At 36.8% G+C, this 22,884-nt stretch overlaps 1 protein-coding gene across 1 annotated transcript in view; it reads right to left on the reverse strand.

Moving 5' to 3' along the window:
* LOC306884212 (protocadherin-15-like) overlaps positions 1 to 22,884 on the reverse strand; it is a gene marked incomplete at both ends in the record, with an annotated part of 179,630 nt that overhangs the window by 115,569 nt on the left and 41,177 nt on the right. Inside the window, 6 exons of the mRNA XM_079439931.1 lie at positions 1,576 to 1,688; positions 1,997 to 2,105; positions 13,821 to 13,991; positions 16,208 to 16,318; positions 16,472 to 16,591; positions 19,162 to 19,317. Coding sequence (XP_079296057.1) covers positions 1,576 to 1,688; positions 1,997 to 2,105; positions 13,821 to 13,991; positions 16,208 to 16,318; positions 16,472 to 16,591; positions 19,162 to 19,317 — 780 coding nt within the window. The remainder of the gene's footprint in view (positions 1 to 1,575; positions 1,689 to 1,996; positions 2,106 to 13,820; positions 13,992 to 16,207; positions 16,319 to 16,471; positions 16,592 to 19,161; positions 19,318 to 22,884) is intronic.

Raw genomic sequence — 22,884 nt, forward strand, 5'->3', positions numbered from 1 at the left:
AGCTGCCTCGCTGTCTACCACCTACAAACGCCGCATCCTAACTGAAATGGGATCTCACATAAGTGATTTGGAACGCTCTACAAAGGCAGAAACTGTGAGGCATACAAATAGCACTCTTTGCACAAAGCTCATGGGAAACCGGAATGATTTATTGATTTCAGTGCTAAACTAATGATGTGATAAGATGCATAAATATATGTATCACATACAAAAACTGGGTAAAATAGTATATTGTTAATTAGACAGAACTACACTACTGTTCAAAAGTTGATTGTTGGAAAGATGTTTTCAAAATTCAAGAAGTCTCTTATGTTCACCAGGAATCCATTTATTTATTAAAATGAAAAAAATACAGTAAATGGCAAAAAAAAGTAAAACAATTTAAAACAACTATTTTAATATATTTTAAAATGTAATTTATTCCTGTGATGGAAATGCAGAATTTTCAGCAGTCATGGTTTTAGTCTTGTGCTGCTTAAAGGGTTAGTTCACCCAAAAATTTAAATTCTGTCATTAATTACTCACCCTCATGTCGTTGCAAACACGAAAGACCTTCGTTCATCTTCAGAACACAAATTAAGATATTTTTGATGAATTTTGAGAGCTCTCTGACCTTCCGTAGATAGCAACGCAACTGCAATGTTCGCAGGTCCAGAAACGTAGCAAGGACATTGGTAAAATAGTCCATGTGACATCAGTGGTTCCGTCATAATTTTACGAAGCTACAAGAAAAACCTAAATAATGCTGATTACGTTCATCGAAACGTGCATGCTAAAAGTAAATAACACTAATTACGCTGATTATGTTATGGGTACTCTCCAAAATGGCAGAAGACGGTAACTCAGGGAGAAGAATTGTTGAATAAATTATTATTGTTTTCTTTGCGCACAAAAAGTATTCTCTTAGCTTCGTAAAATTATGACTGAACCACTCTATGCGTCAGCATGCTGCCCACAAGGCTATTGGCGCCGACTCATGGTACATTTTTAAAAGAGAAATCTTTTGAAACATTATAAATATTGTTACTCTACTTTTGGTGAATTGAATGCACTCTTTCTGAAAATAGTGTATGTTTTGTCAATATTTTTTAGAATTGAATGAAGCATAATGATAGAGCTTTTCACTTTCATTCATGTGAGTTTGTCACAAATGCACTGTAGAGTAACATTCTTCACAAATGTATATGTGCAATGCTGCCTTGCAATCATGCTGCATACATTTTATGGCATCCTTTGATCCAAGATAGTGACTATAATGCTTTAAAATGCTTCCTAAATAGACAGCTCACTAGGTTTTTAAACAAAACCAAAGTGAAAGTGTGTACATACTGACAATGTATTCAATTTCGGATACTATTGCTGTAATATGAAGAGAATATTTTGGGAAATATACTGCAGTTAATACCGGGTGTTATTTCGGTCATAAAGCATTGAGCCAGTACGATTGTAAAAATGAGGACACTCTTATTGACACTTAAATATAAGAGCCTCTGGAAACGGTGAGTAGGGTGTTAGATGAACCTCTCTTATCTACACAGCCATCTGTAGAAGATAACCTGATGGTAATATAATGACCTTAATAACAAGATTGAAGCGCTGGTACAGCTCTCTGTCCACAGGCTTCAGCAGCCGCAGCTCAGCCGTGCTCCTGTTGAGTGAGAAGAATTCTGGGTATGTAGCAGGTTGACCTGAAACACAGTACACAGAACACAGTACAGAGAGAGAAAGAGAGAGAGAGACACACACACACACACACACACACACAAAACTTGTATTATTATATGATTCATGCTATTATTTATACTAAGCTATTGGATACAAAAAAGGAAATTTCATATGCCACACCTGAACTTATATAGTCTGCTGTAAACCTTAATAACACATTAAAGAACTGAGTTTCTCTTTTAAATGTATGGAAACATTAGTTAAGAGTGCAGATGTGTATATATGCAGCTATTTTTCAACACCTGCAAAATATGTCAATTGAAGTACCTACCAACCAGTATGAAGTACAGGATTCCCGGTCTGTCTGAGGGCGGCTGTATGTTTCTGTCCTGGTCGATGGCTCGAATGGGAGGAGTCACATTCAGAGGGTTCAGTTTGCTCTGAAGCAAAGAAGACAAGAATAAATGACTAGGGGCAAACAAGCTTAGAGTTGGCTAAATTTTTTCAATATGCAATTTTTGTATCTTTTTATATTGATTGATCTGTGCATATTTCTCTCCTTATTCAGATGAGATGACTTTTTCCACTGGAGAAAGAAATATTTTGGATTTTTTTTATTTCACAAAACATTAACTGATGAACTGGAGTTGTGTGGATTATTGTGATGTTTTTATCAGCTGTTTGGACTCTCATTCTGACAGCACCCTTTCACTGCAGAGTACCCATTGGTGAGCAAGTGATGTAATGCTTAGAAAAAGTTGCGCAAACTTGAAAATTTAAGGCAACCAGCTTCAGCAGATTTTTGAGTTCTCTCAACTTTTTGTTGTATAAACTTAAAACAACAAGTTGAGAAAACTCAAAAATCTGCTGAAGCTGGTTGCCTTAAACGTTTAAATTCTCTCAACTTTTGATTTTATACAGCACTGTAAAAATAAAATAAAAAATTGAGCAAACTTAAAAATTTAAGGCAACCAGCTTCAGCAGATTTTTGAGTTTTCTCAACTTGTTGTTTTGTTTATACAACAAAAAGTTGAGAGAACTCAAAAATCTCCTACAAAAATAAATTGAGAAAACTCAAAAATCTGCTGAAGCTGGTTGCATTAAACTTTTAAGTTTGCTCAATATATATATTTTTTAACAGTGTACATTTCTCCAAACCTGTTCTGATGAAGAAACAAACTCATCTAGATCTTCGATGGCCTGAGGGTGATTACATTTTCTGCTAATCATCATATTTGGTTGAACTATTCCTGTAACCAGCCATAAGCAATAATCAAATAATACTGTTTGATACAGTATTTATTAATCTTTGTTAATGTTAGTTTAGCTGTTCATTGTTAGTTGATGTTAGCTCAAGTCCATTAAATTATAGATACAACTTTGTGTCTACTTTCACTTCTCCAAATTTCAGGAGAAACATTCGAAACAAAGCTGATACTGTACATAAATGGAACACTTTGAGATCTCCATTAAGTCTCAAGCTATGAAAGAGCATCCACTGAGGGACGTTTTCCTCTGGGCTAAAAGCAAAGCTCTTGGAACACTTGATTGTATTAATCTGTGTTCTACAGATGAGTGTGCATTTCGTGCAGACAAATACGGCCTCTAACGGATATGATAATAAGAAGCATCTCCTTTGGGATGGGTGCTTCATTAAAATGGCAGCGTAAATACAGACGCTCCATGTTAAATATGAGAGCACAGTAAATCAGAATTCTTGCCCACCTGAGACGTTTAAAACTACCCATAATCCCCCCCTCCAGCAGGCATTAGGCCGATTAATCTGTGCCTAGAGACAGGAAAAAGATTCTCGAACCATATCCCAGCTCTAATTGTGAAATATGTGACCTCATTAATTACCACTATTCCTGCCAAAGGAAATGAGAGAGAATCTATGTTGGGAATGGAATGCTAGCATAATGCTTACTGCATACTGCGCAGTACACTGTCACTGACTACTGGCCAGTATTGTTTTAAAAATAGTATCTGAAACAGAGCGCATTATGCATTGATACAGGATGTGTTTACAATAACTTATTAAAGCACCACTCTTAAAAACCCTGCAGTACCATGTGTAGCATGTGAATTTTCAGTATGTACTGTATAAAAAGATAGCTGAAAGCCTCAATTCAATTAAACATGAAAGGTAATGTGACTACAATGTAGCATAAATCTTTTAAAATAGTTTCATAATGCATCCACTCTGAACTTATTCAGCTATTTCAAATAGTAGCATGCTATATTGCTGTCACATGACCCCATTATCATTATGTTTAATTTAGTTAATGTTGTGAGTTATCATCTCAAACAAACAAACAAAGATACACCACAGTTAAAGTTTGTGGTCAGTAAGATTATTATTATTATTATTAATAGTAGTTAATACTTTTATTCAGTAAGGACATACTAAATTGGTCAGAAGTGACAGTAATTTTAGTAACATTTATAATCTTGCAAAATATTTCTATTTCAAATAATTGCTGATATTTAGAATTTTCCATTCATCAATGAAACCTGAAAAAAAGTTGTTTCCACATAAACATTAAGCAGCACAACTGTGTTCAACATTGATAATAATAAAACCTTTCTTGAGCAACAAATCATTATTATAGAACAAACCCGATTCCAAAAAAGTTGGGACACTGTACAAATTGTGAATAAAAACAGAATGCAATGATGTGGAAGTTTCAAATTTCAATATTTTATTCAGAATACAACATAGATGACATATCAAATGTTTAAACTGAGAAAATGTATCATTTTAAGGGACAAATAAGTTTATTTTAAAATTCATGGCATAAACACATCTCAAAAAAGTTGGGACAAGGCCATGTTTACCACTGTGTGGCATCCCCTCTTCTTTTTTTTTTTTTTATTTTCTTTTTTTTTTATTGGTATTTTAACAAGACCATACAATGTATTCAGTGAAAAATAAGAAATTACAGATCGTCTCAATACAAACCCACTTAGAACCCTCCCACCCAAAAGACATTAGAATATAAAACCAAGAAAAAGAAAACAAAAATAAATTTAAAATAAATAAATAAAAATAAAAAAAAACTAAATAATATATTAAACAAATAAAGATAAACAAATACATAAAAATAAATGAAAATTTCTCTCTCAAGAATCAATCTTCCCTCTTTTCAATAGAATTAATTAATGTGTATTAGTGCTGGTATCAGGAGAACAGAGTAAGCCTTTGATGTGATCTAAAAAAAGTTTCCAGGTCTTATGAAAAGATTTGAGAGATCCTGAAAGCGAGAATCTTAACTTCTCAAGTTTTATACAGCAAAAGATTTCTCGGATCCACATATCATGCGATGGGGGGATGACATGTTTCCATTTAAGGAGAATAGCTCGTCTAGCTAAAACAGTAGTAAAGGCGATGACCTGGCGGGATGAGACGGTTAAATCGGGTCTTGAGGAAATGCCAAAAAGAACTCTCAAGGGGTTAGGGTCTAAGTCTATGTTAAGAGCATTATTAAGTGTATCAAATACATTGGACCAAAAGTCTGTCAGCCGAGGGCAACTCCAGAACATATGGAGATGGTTGGCAGGAGATTGCTTGCAGCGATGACAAGCATCACTCCTATCTGGAAAATTTTTTGCTAATTTGGCATTTGTTAAATGAGCTCTGTAGAGCACTTTACACTGCAATAGGCCATGTCTAGCACATATAGAAGAGGAGTGAACCAGATTTAAAATTTCTCCTCATTGATCATCAGTAATAGAGATACCTAGGTCATACTCCCAAGATTCTCTAAGAGAAACAGTGGGGTCTTCATTAAGTACACTTATCAAATTATAAATAACTGAAATTAAATGCTTCTGGCTTGCACTTAAAGTGAGAAAGTGATCAAGAGGGCATTCAGGGGGACGGTTGGGAAAGTGGGGAAACAATTTCTTAACAAAGTGCCTAACCTGAAACAAACGAAACAAATGGCTACTGGGCAGACTGTATTTAGTGGATAAAAATGAAAAGGATGCGAACACCCCATCTTCATACAAGTCGTTGAGCTCAACCAGTCCGTTGGTTGGCCAAGTGCGAAAAGCCGGATCAGAGTAAGATGGGGAGAAAAAATGATTATTTAAGATGGGTGTGTGGATAGAAGCTCTATGTAGACCAAAGTGTTTCCTGAATTGGACACAAATTTTGATAGTGCTAGTGACAACTAAATTAGATGAAATCCTGCTGATAGCTAAAGGAAGTTGGAAACAGATAGCAGAATACAAAGTGCCTTTTGTTGATGCAATCTCTGAATGAACCCAAGGGGGGCAATCATCAGCCTGGGCAGAACTGTTCCAATAGAGAATCTTATTAATATTACAAGCCCAGTAATATTGTTGGAAGTTGGGAAGTGCAAGTCCTCCCTTAGACTTAGTGAGCTGGAGAACTGATTTATTAAGGCGTGCGGGCTTGTTTGCCCAAATGAATGAACGCAAAATACCATCCAAATTAGTAAAAAAAGACTTCTTAATGCAAATTGGAATATGTTGAAAAAGATAAAGGAATTTGGGTAAAATAACCATTTTCACTAGATTAATGCGGCCCAAAAGGGACAAAGGAAGCGAAGACCACCTAGACATGTCTAACTTGGTTTTATCAACAAGCGGTTGAAAGTTTTTGACAAATAAGTTATTAAACGAATTGGTGAAAAAAACACCCAAGTATTTAAATCCAGCTGAAGCTGTTTTAAAGGGAAAAAGAGCATACGAGATCTTACTAGCCTCGGGGTTGACAAAAAATAGTTCACTTTTTTGCAGATTTATCTTGTAACCAGAGAGATGACCAAATTTATCTAGAATGTCCATAATCACAGGCAAGGAGGAGACGGGGTTAGAAATGTACAATAAAAGATCGTCAGCATAAAGAGAAAGTTTATGAACTGAACCATAACGAGATATTCCCTCAAAACCGGTATGGCTACGAAGCCAAATCGCTAGAGGCTCTATAGCAAGATTAAAAAGTAAAGGAGAGAGGGGACAGCCCTGACGCGTCCCACGCTGAAGAGAAAAAAGAGGTGAATGCAAGCCATTAGTATTTACTGAAGCAACCGGTGAAGAGTAAAGAAGCCGAATCCAAGAAATAAAGTTAGAGTCAAACCCAAACTTCTCTAAAATAAAGAATAAATAAACCCATTCAACCCTGTCAAATGCCTTCTCAGCATCTAAAGACAGAATTATTTCCGGTGAGTCAGATGGGGGGGGAGGAAAGAATATTAAGAAGCCTCCTAGTATTAAAGAATGAATGTCTCCCTGGTATAAAACCCGTCTGATCTAGACAAATTAAAGATGGTAGCACCAACTGAAGACGACAAGATAAGACTTTGGCCAAAATTTTAAAATCAACATTAAGGAGTGACACCGGTCTGTAATTACCACAAGAGGTGGGGTCCTTATCTTTCTTAAGAAGCAGGGAGATTGAAGCCTCACATAAAGTCGGGGGGAGGCAGCCTTCCTTAAAAGAATCATTGTATAACCTGGTCAAGGCAGGGGTTAGTGAGGAGGAGAACAACTTATAGAACTCGGCTGTAAAGCCGTTTGGGCCAGGGGATTTACCAGATTGCATAGATTTAATTGCTTCTTGTATCTCTACCTCAGTGATTGGACCACCTAGGTTGTTGGCAAGGGTTTCATCGATTTTCGGAAAAGTTAATGAATTAAAGAAATCTAAGTTTTTCGTACAATTTGAAGAGCTCTCAGATTTATATAATGTGGCATAGTAATCTAAAAATATAGAATTAATCCCTGCTTGATCTGATATCAGTTCACCTGTTGTTGATTTGACTTTTGAAATCCACCTAGAGGCACTGGCCATGCGAGCTTGATGAGCCAAAAGCTTGCCCGCTTTGTCACCGTGTTCGAAAAATCGTTGCCTGCATTGTCTAAGTTGCCTTGCTATTATATTTGTCATCAGAAGATCATATTCTGCCTGTAACTGTACACGTTTAGTATAAAGGGAAGGGGAGGGGGAAGAGGCATATAAAGCATCTAATTTGTAGAGATCATCTGCAATCGAAGACAGTCTAACTGTTTCGGTCTTTTTTAAATAAGAAACATAAGAAATAACTTGTCCACGAATAAAAGCCTTAAAAGCTTCCCAAAGAGTAATACTATTAATATCTGGAGTATGATTAAGATCAAAATATAAATTAATCTGCGAAGCAACAAAATCTTTAAATTTATCATCTGATAGTCTAGATGAGTCAAATCTCCAAGTAGGAGGTGTGAATCTGCCAGGGAACAAAACTACATCAATAGACACAGGGGCATGATCAGAAATTACTACTGTGTGATATGTACATGCATTAACACAGTTTAACAATTTGTTGTCCAGGAGGAAGAAATCAATCCTTGAGAATGTATGATGTACATGTGAAAAGAACGAGAAAACTTTTTCTTGAGGATACTTGACTCTCCAGGGATCGGAGAGTCCCAATCGAAAAGCATAATCTAATACTACTTTGGCCGACTTGGATAGGAAAGATTGCTTAGAAGAAGACCTATCAAGCGAAACATCCTGGACCAAATTGAAATCTCCCCCAATAATTATATGATGATCATCCACATTTGGAAGGCTTGAAAAGAACTTGACAAAGAACTCGTCATTATCCCAGTTGGGAGCATAAACTGAAACTAGAATGACTGGCAAGTTATGAAGTTTACCTGAAACTACCACAAAACGACCATTCGGGTCTGAAATTGTGTGGGTCTCTTCAAACATGACCTTTCTGTGTATAATAATAGCAGCACCACAAGCTCTCTGAGAAAATTTGGAATGATACAAGTGACCCATCCAGGCTCTCTTGATACGGAGTAAATCTGCAGTTCGCAAGTGTGTTTCTTGCAGAAACATAATATCAGCCTTTAGGTGTTGTAAATGCAATAGTACCTTGCCAGTCTTAACACTGTTATTCATTCCTTTGACATTCCAAGAGACTAGACGTAGTCTATGGCCTGTCATTGTAGTAACACTTGCCATTTTATAGATTTAAATTTTTGACAGAATTCTGATACGGTCCACACTAAGAGAGAGGAAGATGAGAAGAATGAAGAGAATGAACCAAAAGTCCAAAGAGAGAGAGAGAGAGAGAAAAAGAAAAAGGAAACAGTGAAAAAAACCCACCCCACAGAGAAACTTGACTTAACTGAGCACTCAGGCTCGGCATCTTATACCACTCTTACCTCTCTAGGTCGAGCTCCCCAATTTACCAAATATTAAAGCCCACACACTCCCATTAAAAAAAAAAAAAACAGCACAAGAACAAAACAAGAAGTCATGAGTCAGGAACATGACTTAACAATACCCTAATGCAAAGAAAGAACCAGTAAACAAAGAAGAAAAGAAAAATGTAAGAACCAAACAAATAAATACTGAACCCCATATATGACCTATTAATTCAGTGTAAATGAGCCATTGGTAATCTCTTAAATACAGATCAATGATTAAATGAGGCTTTTAGATGCACCAAAAAAACAAAATGAACTTCTCCTCAAAGAGGCATACAATGAACGTAATATGAAATTTCAGCTAACACGGCTGCATTACCAGTGGTCCACACTGGGTCAATTACAAAATGCAATACAAATAAACAGGGACAGTTTCATAATATATGCACATTATATTATTAATGTAAATGCAGTAAATCTGCCACTGCAAAACTTAAAAATCAATGTCCCAAATACACAAAAAAAAGGATATCGGTACAGTAAACAGCCGTTGTACATCAGCTATTTTGATTGAGTGATGCAATTACTGTGTTACTAAGGAGAGTCAGTCTGGGCTGATGCCACGTACTCTTCAGCCTCAGACACCGACGAGAATGACCTCCTACTCCCGTCTTTGGTCCTGATGGACAGCCTAGCAGGAAAGAGCAGGGTTGGTCTAAATCCCAAATTGTACAGTTCCGTCATCACCCGTCTATATTTAGATCGTTGTAACATCACTTCAGGTGCATAGTCCTCATATATGGCGATCGGGCTGCCTTGGAACATCAGCTTGCCTCTTTTAGCTCGAGCCTCGCGGATGATCAGCTCTTTTTGCTGATAACGGTGCAACCGGATGATGACAACGCGCGGCTTTTCTCCGGCCGCGGGTTTTCCGATGAGAGCCCTGTGGGCCCGGTCAATCTCCGGTGGAGAAGGCAACACATCCTTCCCAAGGACGTCAGATAGGAGCTGTGAAAAGAACGCAGAAGGACGGGGTCCCTCAATCGATTCCGGCAGCCCAATTATACGAACATTGTTACGGCGGCTGCGCGATTCGAGATCCGTAACTTTAGCTAACAGCTTCGCGTTGCTGTCAGACAAAGCGGAGCAAGTCGCTTCCAGTGCAAGCATGCGTTCGTCAAGAGCATTAGCATTGGACTCAAGAGAAGCAATCTTGGAGGAATGATCCGATACTGCCGTTTGAACACCGTCTATCTTGGTCTCGAGTGAGGATATAGTCGACTTAAATTCGGCTGATAAAGCCTGGCGATGTTCATCCAGCAGTTTAGCAATCCCTGCCATATTGAGCTCGCTGGAGTCGCTGTCAGTGGTGTCCGTTTTGGTTTCTTTTCTACTTTGTTTACTCGCCTTTGAGGCCATGTTAACGAAAGAGTATAAATTTCGTCCTTATGATCCGTTTAAAAGTGAAATTAACTTATGGAGTGGCTCAAAATAAACAGTTAGAACGGGAGATACACGCCAACACGTCTACTCCATCTGCCGTCCGGAAGTCGACCCCCCTCTTCTTTTTATAACAGTCTGCAAACCTCTGGGGACTGAGGAGACAAGTTGCTCAAGTTTAGGAATAGGAATGTTGTCCCATTCTTGTCTAATACAGGCTTCTAGTTGCTCAACTGTCTTAGGTCTTCTTTGTCGCATCTTCCTCTTTATGATGCGCCAAATGTTTTCTATGGGTGAAAGATCTGGACTGCAGGCTGGTCATTTCAGTACCCGGATCCTCCTTCTACGCAGCCATGATGTTGTAATTGATGCTGTATGTGGACTGGCATTGTCATGTTGGAAAATGCAAGGTCTTCCCTGAAAGAGACCACGTCTGGATGGGAGCATATGTTGTTCTAGAACTTGGATATACCTTTCAGCATTGATGGTGCCTTTCCAGCACTTTGCCACAGTCCATTTTAAATAAGCCTTGGCCCAGAGAAAACGCCTGCGCTTCTGGATCATGTTTAGATATGGCTTCTTTTTTGACCTATAGAGTTTTAGCCGGCAACGGCGAATGGCACAGTGGATTGTGTTCACCGGCAATGTTTTCTGGAAGTATTCCTGAGCCCATGTTGTGATTTCCATTACAGTAGCATTCCTGTATGTGATGCAGTACCGTCTAAGGGCCCGAAGATCACGCGCATCCAGTATGGTTTTCCGGCCTTGACCCTTACGCACAGAGATTGTTCCAGATTCTCTGAATCTTTGGATGATATTATGCACTGTAGATGATGATAACTTCAAACTCTTTGCAATTTTTCTCTGAGAAACTCCTTTCTGATATTGCTCCACTATTTTTCGCCGCAGCATTGGGGGAATTGGTGATTCTCTTGCCATCTTTACTTCTGAGAGACACTGCCACTCTGAGAGGCTCTTTTTATACCCAATCATGTTGCCAATTGACCTAATAAGTTGCAAATTGGTCCTCCAGCTGTTCCTTATATGAACATTTAATTTTTCTGGCCTCTTATTGCTACCTGTCCCAACGTTTTTGGAATGTGTAGCTCTCATGAAATCCAAAATGAGCCAATATTTGGCATGACATTTCAAAATTTCTCACTTTCAACATTTGATATGTTATCTATATTCTATTGTGAATAAAATATAAGTTTATGAGATTTGTAAATTATTGCATTCCTTTTTTATTCGTAATTTGTACAGTGTCCCAACTTTTTTGGAATCGGGTTTGTATATTAAAATAAAATATTTCTTCAGAAAATAATTTCCTGAAGAATCATGAAGACTGGAGTAATGATCCTGAAAATCCAGCTTTGCATCACAGGAATGAATTACATTTTAATATATATTAAAATACAAAACAGTTATTTTAAATTGTAATAATATTTCTCTATATTTTTGTTTTTGATCAAATCAATGCAGCCTTAATGAGAATTTGAACACTTCTTTTACTTGCTTTTTGAAAATCCAATTTAACTTAACTTTTGACAGATTAAATAATAATAATAATATATTTATTTTCATATATTTTTTCAGTATTTTATGTTTGCACAGACAATGTGCATATAGATTATTCATACTATAGTATAGACCTACTGCAGAAATAGCAGTATGCTACTCCAAACACAGCCATTGTCAGAGCAGATCAACAGAATAAATGTAAAATGCGTGTGTGTGTGTATGTTGGGGGGGGGGGGGGGGGGGGGGTCACCCAAATAAATACCATTTCTGAAATGGATTTCCTCACACACTAATCCTTTATAATTTGTGAGATAATCAGAGAACAGCAGAAAAGCGAAAAGAGTTTGTCTCTGTGAAAATGCATGAATTGCAGCAAGCAGAATGCAAAAAGGAAAGTAAAACAACTCGAAATGAAGCAAATCTGCAGCACATTTATTCAGTGCAGAAATTGGCAGCCGTTGGGAGTGCAGCGTCTGCAGTGGAAAACATTTTTAGCATAAATTACGGCAGTCCCTCATGAGCAAAGATCAGCCATGGCCGTATGTGCTGGACTCTCTTCTTTTTTCTCCATGTAGTTTGGTTCCATAAAGATATATCTCCTCAGAGGTCTGCCCACCGCAGCTCACCTCACCTGGGGTATGATTTCATCAAAGCTTCACATCTTGGCTTTGATGGGTGATGAACCCTGTGGTTTTACTGAGGATCTCATACCGCTTTGTCTCTACTCCCTGTCCCTGATCTCATTCAATCTGTACCAGCTAACTTTCATCAACCACCTCTTTTTCTCATCTAAATCCCTCGTTTCTCACCCTTGTTACCCCTGCTGTATGAGTCTCATCTTTAGCCAAGCACAGGTCAGTAGAGCAACGTATCTGATGGGAAATATGAAAGGACTGACATTTAACCGGTGAAGGGTCAACAAAACACCAACACAATGACACAAATACTGAACTTTACACTTTTCTTGAGCTTGTCCATATAACATCCAGTGAAGACATCAAAATGTCCTGCAAGTGTCCATGAATTAGACGTGATTATTACAAAGATAGTTCACTATTGGATTCTCAATTATCAAATGTCAATTGTGCCATTCTGCAGTCAAATATGCTCATGTAAATGCTGAACTGTATAATTTTTCATACCATTTATAATTTTATTTTATACCATTCACAGGTATGAGGTTAGCATGCATAATTTTATTAATCAATGATTCATTAAATGGATCAAAAGTGACAGTAAAGTTAAAAATATTTTTAAAAATGCTGTCTTTATGAACTTATGAAATGTATCACAGCATAGAATGATTTGTATAAAATATATTTAAAAAAATTATTTTGCAATACTATTTCCCAATAATATTGTTTTAAAAAATTGTGTGTATTTATGTATTTATTAAACTAATAAAGCCTTAATAGGCATAAGAGACTTTAAAAAAAAAAAAAAATCTTACCTACCCCAAACTTTTGATCGATAGCAAACAGTCAGTGAGCGGTCCATATGCTTACTGTGTGAGGCTGAATTATTCATACACATACAGTGCACAGTTTATTTCTTTCTTTATAGTTCAAGACACAATCTCATGCACAAATCTTGTTCTCAAGCACTCAAGTCTTTCTCTAAGAAAGCATCTATCCAGGGCTATGCAGTAGCATCTACCCACTGCATAGCCTCAGGTCACCCTGTCCTGCTCACTGGGTCACAGGTGAAGTGTTTCGGTCAAGTTAAGACATCTTCCTGACTTTGTACCTAGCTATACCAGACGCTGCTGCATACAGCATCATGACTGTAGCTTGTGGCAAGTAACAGGCTCTGACAACATCCTTACTTGAAAATCCAGGTAAAATCTTAAGATGGCAGCTGATTTTATATGGTTTCTAAATATCCAACTGGGACCAGCTAGAAACCATGATCATTAGATGGTCCTAGATCCACTTACAGCTACCCGTTTTGGCCCTTTTTTTCCAGAAGATCTAGTAGCAGAATGAATGTAGGAAGGGAATATTCAACATTTAAGTTCTTACCGGGTCAGTGAGCTCAGGAATAGCCACACGGTATGTGATGGGGTTACAGTCCTGTGTGTTGTTGACTAGAACACACGGGAGGAACATGGGACCCAGATCATCTCCATCTGAGACATCAAGAGTTAGAGTAGTGGTTGCTGTGCGACGAGTTCCCGCAAACGGAGCCCGGTCCTGGAAAAAAAAAGCTGGCATGTTACCATAGATACAGACCTTTAGATACAACATTCACAGATCTGCATACAGAGAGACAACAATTATTAGAACAGAAGAATGAGGGAAAAGAACAATAGTTTAATTTAAACTCTTAATAAACATAGGTCTTATTTTTTATTTAAATTTTGCTAGAGCAAGCAAAAATTGTTTTTTAACACTTATCATACCGTGAACTTGAGACCTTTTATATTAACTTGGTATTTTTCCACACAGAAAGTCTTAAATACAATCTCAAGATTAAATTTAATAGCACTGAATCCAGACCAATAGGTAAAGAAAAAAATGTAGCGTAATTCAATGTAATTCTCCAAACTGTAATTACTGGCTCAAATTCCAACAACCAGGATCTAAACAAAACGTGCATTATTCATTTCAAAGCCAACTCTGATGTTCTGTATTTTTCCTTCGAAAAGATTTCAGAGAAAAAGAAAAAACAACACAGTAACAAATCAATCCCCTCATTTTCCACATCCTGAAATGATTCCATTTTCTTCAAGGAGAGCTGTTGCTGCCTTGATGTAAAGCATTTATTTGAGCCATTTGGCTCTATGAAAACATGCTCAAGGCCTCCAGGGTCTGGACACCCTCATAGGGACGCTGTTCTAGACGGGTTTGGAGCTAGTTGTGTATGCAGCTCGTGTGAGGGTGGAGGGATGCATTTGGAAGTGAATCAGGATGCCGGTTATTCAGTGACAGATATAAAGAGGTGGCTGGAATTTTAAAAAGTGCATTGTGCAAACTGGCAACCTAACAGGCCCAGACCGCTTGACCAAAAAGTCAAGGGTATTTGTTTTTTTGCAATCTACAGGAAAGGTTACAGAGTAAGCAGTCATTTAGCAGACATCTTTATCCAAAGTGACTTACAGCTCATGGCTCACTCCTTACTGGGTTCAGAGAAGTAAGCCTTCAAATACTAGCACGCGTATATGCACTTTGTTAGGGTTGGTTTGAACTTAAAGCAATGATGTGCACTATAAACAAGTTAAAGTTGATAACATATGAACAACATCAAAAACAGTTTATAGTAAAACAATGGAAGTTGTACTAAGTCATAGCTTTTAAACTGCATTTACAGCAGTGGCTCCAGGTGTTGTTTCAAGGCAGGTGAACTTGTCAAACTTGTAAGTGTTATGCACAGTAATCATAAACACAAATTCAAACTCATTCACCCTCAAAAAAAGTCAAAAGCTCTCAAATGCAAAAACTCTTGCATGTAATCTCACAAGTACAATTTCTAACTTATAAACTCACAAATGCAAACCCAAAAACCTTTAAACATATACTTGCAAATACAAATTATAACCCATAAACTGACAAATGCAAATTCAGGAACTCTCAAATGTAAATTTTCAAGCAAAAGTGGATAAACTCACAAACATAAACCAACATAAAAACATAAAAAAGTCAGAAGTAGAGATTCCAACTCATAAACCATCAAATGCAAACTCAAAAACATACAAATGGAAGCTCACAAACATGAATTTAAAAACTCAAATGTAAACTCACAAATAAAATTTCAAAAACATAAACTCACAAATTCGAAACAATAAACTAACTAAATGCATATTCAAAAACTCAAACAAACTCGCAAGTACAAATTCAAACTCATAAACCTTCAAACTCAAAAACGTACAAATGCAAAATCACAAACATTAACTCAAAAACTCTCGAAAATAAATTCAAAAACTTGTAAATGACAACTAACAAACGTGAGTTTAAAATCTCTAAAATGTAAACTCGTAAACTTATGAACTTAAAAACTCAAAAACTCATGAACATAAACTTATAAATTCAACAAACTCACCAATGGAAATGAAAAAACTCTAAAACCTAAACTTGCAAGAACAAATTCAAACTCCTAAACCTTCAAACTCAAAAACTGTCAAATGCTAAAACTCACAAACTTTCACACTAGTCTCATGATGAACATTCATAATGTTTAAAATTTCAAAGCATTTATCTCAGCATTAGGCCTTGCCCAAAAGACATAAACAATCTTTTGTACTGTAAATGCATTATTGCAATCACAATTTTTGAAGTTATTTTCTGTGGTAATCAACCTGTCACTACAGCTGTTGTTGTATTTACCCTGAAACACTCCTCTTAAATGTAAAAGGCATAAAGGAACAACACTGTATGATAGTGAAGGATATTTAATGTGTTAATAATCTTACATTGGCCTGGATTATTATTAGATAGCGTGTTCTCTCCTCGTAGTTCAGCCGCTCTGCCAAAACAATATTACCAGACAGCGTCCTGGAAACACGCACGGTCCTGTTTGACATCTGAGACAGAGAGACAGAGAAAGATTGCACTATTTTAAATAAAACATTGCAGTTTGAAAGTTCACTCATAAAGTCACTGCTTTAAATTAATCATTAATTACAATGAAGAACTTGAGTGTAACTGCAGAAGGTCTGTTTGATCTGATGAAGTACCGGGTCATTTGGGTTGTACTGAATGGCGTATTCGATCTGTCCGTTAGGTCCGTCATCGATGTCCGTGGCTCCATTGTTTCCTGAGAAGCCGGTGAAGATGGTGGTATCGACAGGAGTGAGCTGGAGAGATATCATTAAAAAAAAACACATGAAACAAACATCAGACACTGGCTATATGCTTGTGTAACAACACAGCAACTCTGACAGGCCTCAGATGTGACCCGTCTGACCCAGATAGTGTATATGTATGTGTGTGCGTTCCTTCTGAATCCCCTTAGAAGACAGACTAGACAGGGACAGAAGAGGACGAAAGAAAATGCAAATAAAATACACAGAGAAAAAACAAAGAAGACAAAAAAAAGCCAAAGTCAAAACGGAAGGAGAGAGAGAGAGCCAAACCTGCATGTATGCCTGCACAAAAATACACACACTACTGATATTAAATAACAAGTTAGGGTCAATCTACAACTGCGGTGGCATTTCCATCTGCTATTTCTTTTCTGTAGGATTTAAAAAAAAATACATTACTGATTTACCTATGGCTGGCATGTTCAGTGAAGTGGCGTTTCATATAATTAAAGATAATTAAAAATCAATAACACCAGAGACATTTATACATTTATGAATAAATCAATTGGGCTGGAAAACAAAGACACACACAAAAAAGCTAGCATTAATCTTCTTCTTTTTTTTTTTTTTCTGAACCTTTTAATAATGATTAATGGTAATGATTGAAGTTTTTGATTAACAATGCTGGATTAATCACTTTTGCTTGTATTATTCTCATTTGCAATTTGTTTTGGATAAGAGAGTCTACCAAATGAATAAATGAAAATGGCATAACAGCTGGCAAATGTAAAAATGTTTTTCATACAAGACATTAAAATAAATAACAAATGTATTTATGTAAATTTTAAAATGTCATTTTACCTATTTAAATTTTTCTTAGTATACTTTTTAATATTTTTTTACATTATTTCAATTTCTGAAACGTATTTTTCAACAAATATTTAGCGATTTTTAGTACTTTGTTTTTAGCAAAAAATAAATTATATATTTTTAAATGCATATATAGAGACTTTATATGTGAAAATTATAAATGAAAATACCAATAAAATATTTAATACTAAAACAGTTTTAATCCAAGTATTTTTTTCTAAAAATAACCATGTTTAGCCATTTAAATGTCTTTCTGTTATGACCACAATTGTACAATGTCCCTTGCGATATTCTCTGTGCTGGAGAACATCAAAAACACCACAAGCCAATGTTATAGCATGGTACATTGAATTATTGAAGACACAGTTTCATGGCATGAAGCCAAAAGGATTTTTGGAAAACAACCTGACAATCTAGCGCTAATCTCATTTTGCTTAGAATTCTGAGGTCGATGTGAGCATCTCTTGAGGACTGAAATTCACACGTGAAACCTCTCTCTCCCACACATACAAGACCTGCCTCTGGGGCTCCAAATCACCCAGAAAACCCATGAACCAAGTCACAGCCTTTTGGATCAAAAGCAACTCATGTGATCGCATCCGCCCCCAAATGCAAATACCACCTGATACTTTCCCCTTCCTGCCCCACACCCCCTTGGCTTCATCACTTCACTGTATCTCTCTCCCTCTCTTTCTCATTTTGCATGTACAGGAGGAGAAAGGCAAGAAGAAAAGGATGACAGCATATTTGACTTCAAGGAGAGGAAAAAGATTGACAAGCATAAAGAAGCCAAGCTTTCACACACCCAACACGCACACACTCACGCAAGATATTCAAATGTATTCCAAATAAATGACAGCCATTAAGTTTAAAAATAGTCCTCATATCTGCACTTGTGGAGAAGAGGGTCAAGTGTGTGTGTGCGTGCATAATTTTAAGAATAATTCTGAGCCGATGCCAAAAGGGGATGGTTTTAGATCTGAATAACTGATGGAGCACACCAGCAGACTATACAACGATATGTGTCTTCACTCTCTGCTCTCTATTCATTCATGAGCACAGTTTTCTTGATGGATTTCTTATTGAAAGAGTAAGTTTGAGTGGCACATATCGAACGGTTTTGTGTCAGTTTCAAATAACCAGCAAAATTTAGTTTATGACAGCATCCTTCAGAAATCATTCTAATATGCTGATTTGGTGCTTAAGAAACATTTCTTACTAAACGAATTTGTATTAGCAATGCTGAAAACAATTGAGTTACTTAATATTTTTGTGGAAACTGACTTTTTTGAAGAAAAAGAAAGGAAAGAAAGAAAGAAAGACAGACAGACAGACAGACAGACAGAAAGTTACTGACCCCAAACTTTTAAAAATGTGTTTGTTTGTTTGTCTTTCTGAAATAACACTCACTAAATAAACATAAAACATTATTAAACATAATAATGCATACATTTAAATAAATTAATAATATAATATAATTATATTTATATATATAATAATATAAATTAATGCATCATTGCTGAATAAAAGCATTAATTTCTTCCAAAAATAAAATAAAATAAAATAAAATAAAATAAAATTACATTTCAAAACATTTTTGTAATTACTTACTGGTTCATTGGTCATATTGCATTGTAAGACACAGTACTCACCTCACAAAATGTGCATACCATGCACATTCTATTGAAACTGAATTGACAGAGACAGAGACAGAAAGTAAATGAGGCAGTGCATAAGTGATCAGGCCTCACCTCATTAACTGATACATAGTAACGAGGCTGCTGGAAACGAGGCGTGTTGTCATTTCTGTCCCTCACCACTATCCGTACTTCGTGCAGAATAACCGTTCCCACCAGCTCATTGGTGCACTGAACCTGAACCACGATGGTGGTGATGTAACTGGGTGGCTGGGAGAAAGAACATATACAGGGGTTTATAGAACATGAAGTAAACATACATTTGTACAACAAAAATAATTGTACTTGACTGCATTAGTACAAATCAAAACATCAATCATGCACAAGACCCCTACAGATGAGATGTGACAGCTGAAAACGTGCATTCATGGCAACATTTATTGAAGGTAATACAGGGTAATACTAGCCATTTGTGATATTTTCAAAACCTATGGCCAGTGATCAATAACATTAAGGTATCCAGCGGTAGTAAAGTGCATTAACAATACAGCCAAACAGCCTGGATGTGTGAATGCACAAGACTACATAATGTGACAATGCAAATAGGATTAATGTCAAGTCTGCTCATTCTCTTTTGGATAAATAAGGTGTTTGGCCTCAAGTACTATGAATAAAACAAACAGTGGAGCTGTTGAGTGAAGTGCCTGAATCCCACAAAGCCTCATAAAGAGGACGAGGAGGAGGAAGAAGAGGGTATGTTCTGTAATCACTATCCAATAGTGTCATAAAAGGCCTGTCACAAACACAATGCTTCACAGACGAGCACACATGTGTGGGGCTAGCAAGCCTCTTTATAGAAGATTGGTGTAATGTACAGACAGACAGTATAAGAGGGAAGAGATGAAGCACTTGTGGAAAAGGGAATAGGAGAAATCGCAATGCTCATATTGCAGCTGTAGGAGTAAAATATCCTGCCTTTTGATGGAGGACTTGGCTGTTCTTGTACTGTAGAATAGTACATTGCACTTCAAGCACAGTCGAATATAGCCAAAAACCTTATAAATATATATCTTAATAAAGATATTGAAGTCTCAGACAACACTATTTGCTCACATTGTATGAATCTGAAATGACTGTAAATACATCAAATGCAGTCAAAAACATTATATAAAAATGTTTTGGTCTTGGTTTCTGTTTAAAACAATATCACCACCACCACCAAAATAATAATAATAATAATAATAATAATTCATTACATTTATATAGCGCTTTTCTGCTTTTCTAAGCACTCAAAGCGCTCTACATTGTGAGGGGTGGTGTCTCCTCGTCCACCACCAGTAATAGAAAGGATAATAATTACCTGAATGATTAATTAATTATTATTATAATTAACAGAATGTCTACATAAAAGAACAATACATTTAATTAAGAAGCAAAATTTTAAGAAACATTTTTCACAAATGGCAAATTATTTTCAAGTAAAAACCTAAATATATATTTAAACTAAAGCAAAAAATAAATGAATAATAATAATAATCTACATTTATTTACTTTTATGCATTTAGCAGACACTTTTATCCAAAGCGACTTACATTGCATTCAAGTTACAGTTTTTACATTTGATCAGCTCTTGCTTTCCCTGGGAATCGAACCCATGACGTTAGCGTTGCTAGCGCCATGCTCTACTATTTGAGCTACAGGAAGGCAAATAAAGCTATTTCCCTAATAAGGGAAAGGTTGTCCCACCTTCTTGCCGATAAACATGTCGTCAGAGAACAGAAGAGATGTTGCTGCAAGCATTCTTTGCTTAAAGATTACTTGGGTGCATGAAGTTTAAAAAAGTTATGATAAATTTTTTATTAATTAATTAATTTATAATAAACACTTTGATATTCCATTATATTACATTAAAAACCAGAATAGTCCATTTCGATTTCATGGTGACTTTATTATCTCATGCAATTTTGCATAAGTATATTTATCTTGATTCAAGGATGTTAAAATATTTTACTGGAAAGAGTAAAATACTGATCAAGAAAGTCTAGCTGTTCTGTGTGGCTGTCATGATCTCTTTACAGTGACGTGTGCTGGTTTGCTGCCAATCGGGCCAGAATTCACTGTAGCGCTTTCGTTTGTCTTAGTGCTTTCAGGCAGACTGATATATACAGTCAGGTCCATAAATATTGGGACATCGACACAATTCTAACATTTTTGGCTCTATACACCAACACAATGGATTTCAAGATGTGCTTTAACTGCAGACTGTCAGCTTTAATTTAAGGGTATTTACATCCAAATCAGGTGAATGGTGTAGGAATTACAACAGTTTGCATATGTGCCTCCCACTTGTTAAGGGACCAAAAGTAATGGGACAATTGGCTTCTCAGCTGTTCCATGGCCAGGTGTGTGTTATTCCTTCATTATCCCAATTACAATGAGCAGATAAAAGGTCCAGAGTTAATTTCAAGTGTGCTATTTGCATTTGGAATCTGTTGCTGTCAACTGTCAAGATGAGATCCAAAGAGCTGTCACTATCAGTGAAGCAAGCCATCATTAGGCTGAAAAAACAAAACAAACCCATCAGAGAGATAGCAAAAACATTAGGCGTGGCCAAAACAACTGTTTGGAACATTCTTAAAAAGAAGGAACGCACCGGTGAGCTCAGCAACACCAAAAGACCCGGAAGACCACGGAAAACAACTGTGGTGGATGACTGAAGAATTCTTTCCCTGGTGAAGAAAACACCCTTCACAACAGTTGGCCAGATCAAGAACACTCTCCAGGAGGTAGGTGTATGTGTGTCAAAGTCAACAATCAAGAGAAGACTTCACCAGAGTGAATACAGAGGGTTCACCACAAGATGTAAACCATTGGTGAGCCTCAAAAACAGGAAGGCATCTAAAAAAGCCTTCACAGTTCTGGAACAACATCCTATGGACAGATGAGACCAAGATCAACTTGTACCAGAGTGATGGGAAGAGAAGAGTTTGGAGAAGGAAAGGAACTGCTCATGATCCTAAGCATACCACCTCATCAGTGAAGCATGGTGGTGGTAGTGTCATGGCGTGGGCATGTATGGCTGCCAGTGGAACTGGTTCTCTTGTATTTATTGATGATGTGACTGCTGACAAAAGCACCAGGATGAATTCTGAAGTGTTTCGGGCAATATTATCTGCTCATATTCAGCCAAATGCTTCAGAACTCACTGGACGGCGCTTCACAGTGCAGATGGACAATGACCCAAAGCATATTGCAAAAGCAACCAAAGAGTTTTTGAAGGGAAAGAAGTGGACTGTTATGCAATGGCCAAGTCAATCACCTGACCTGAATCCGATTGAGCATGCATTTCACTTGCTGAAGACAAAACTGAAGGGAAAATGCCCCAAGAACAAGCAGGAACTGAAGACGGTTGCAGTAGAGGCCTGGCAGAGCATCACCAGGGATGAAACCCAGCATCTGATGATGTCTATGCGTTCCAGACTTCAGGCTGTAATTGACTGCAAAGGATTTGCAACCAAGTATTAAAAAGTGAAAGTTTGATTTATGATTATTATTCTGTCCCATTACTTTTGGCCCCTTAACAAGTGGGAGGCACATATGCAAACTGTTGTAATTACACCGTTCACCTGATTTGGATGTAAATACCTTCAAATTAAAGCTGACAGTCTGCAGTTAAAGCACATCTTGTTCGTTTTATTTGAAATCCATTGTGGTGGTGTATAGAGCCAAAAATGTTAGAATTGTGTCGATGTCCCAATATTTATGGACCTGACTGTATATATATATATATATATATATATATATATACGTTTGTGCCAGCCAAAGGACATCAGCAGC

The sequence above is a fragment of the Barbus barbus genome (genome assembly GCF_936440315.1).
Source record: "Barbus barbus genome assembly, chromosome: 18".
Taxonomy (NCBI): domain Eukaryota; kingdom Metazoa; phylum Chordata; class Actinopteri; order Cypriniformes; family Cyprinidae; genus Barbus; species Barbus barbus.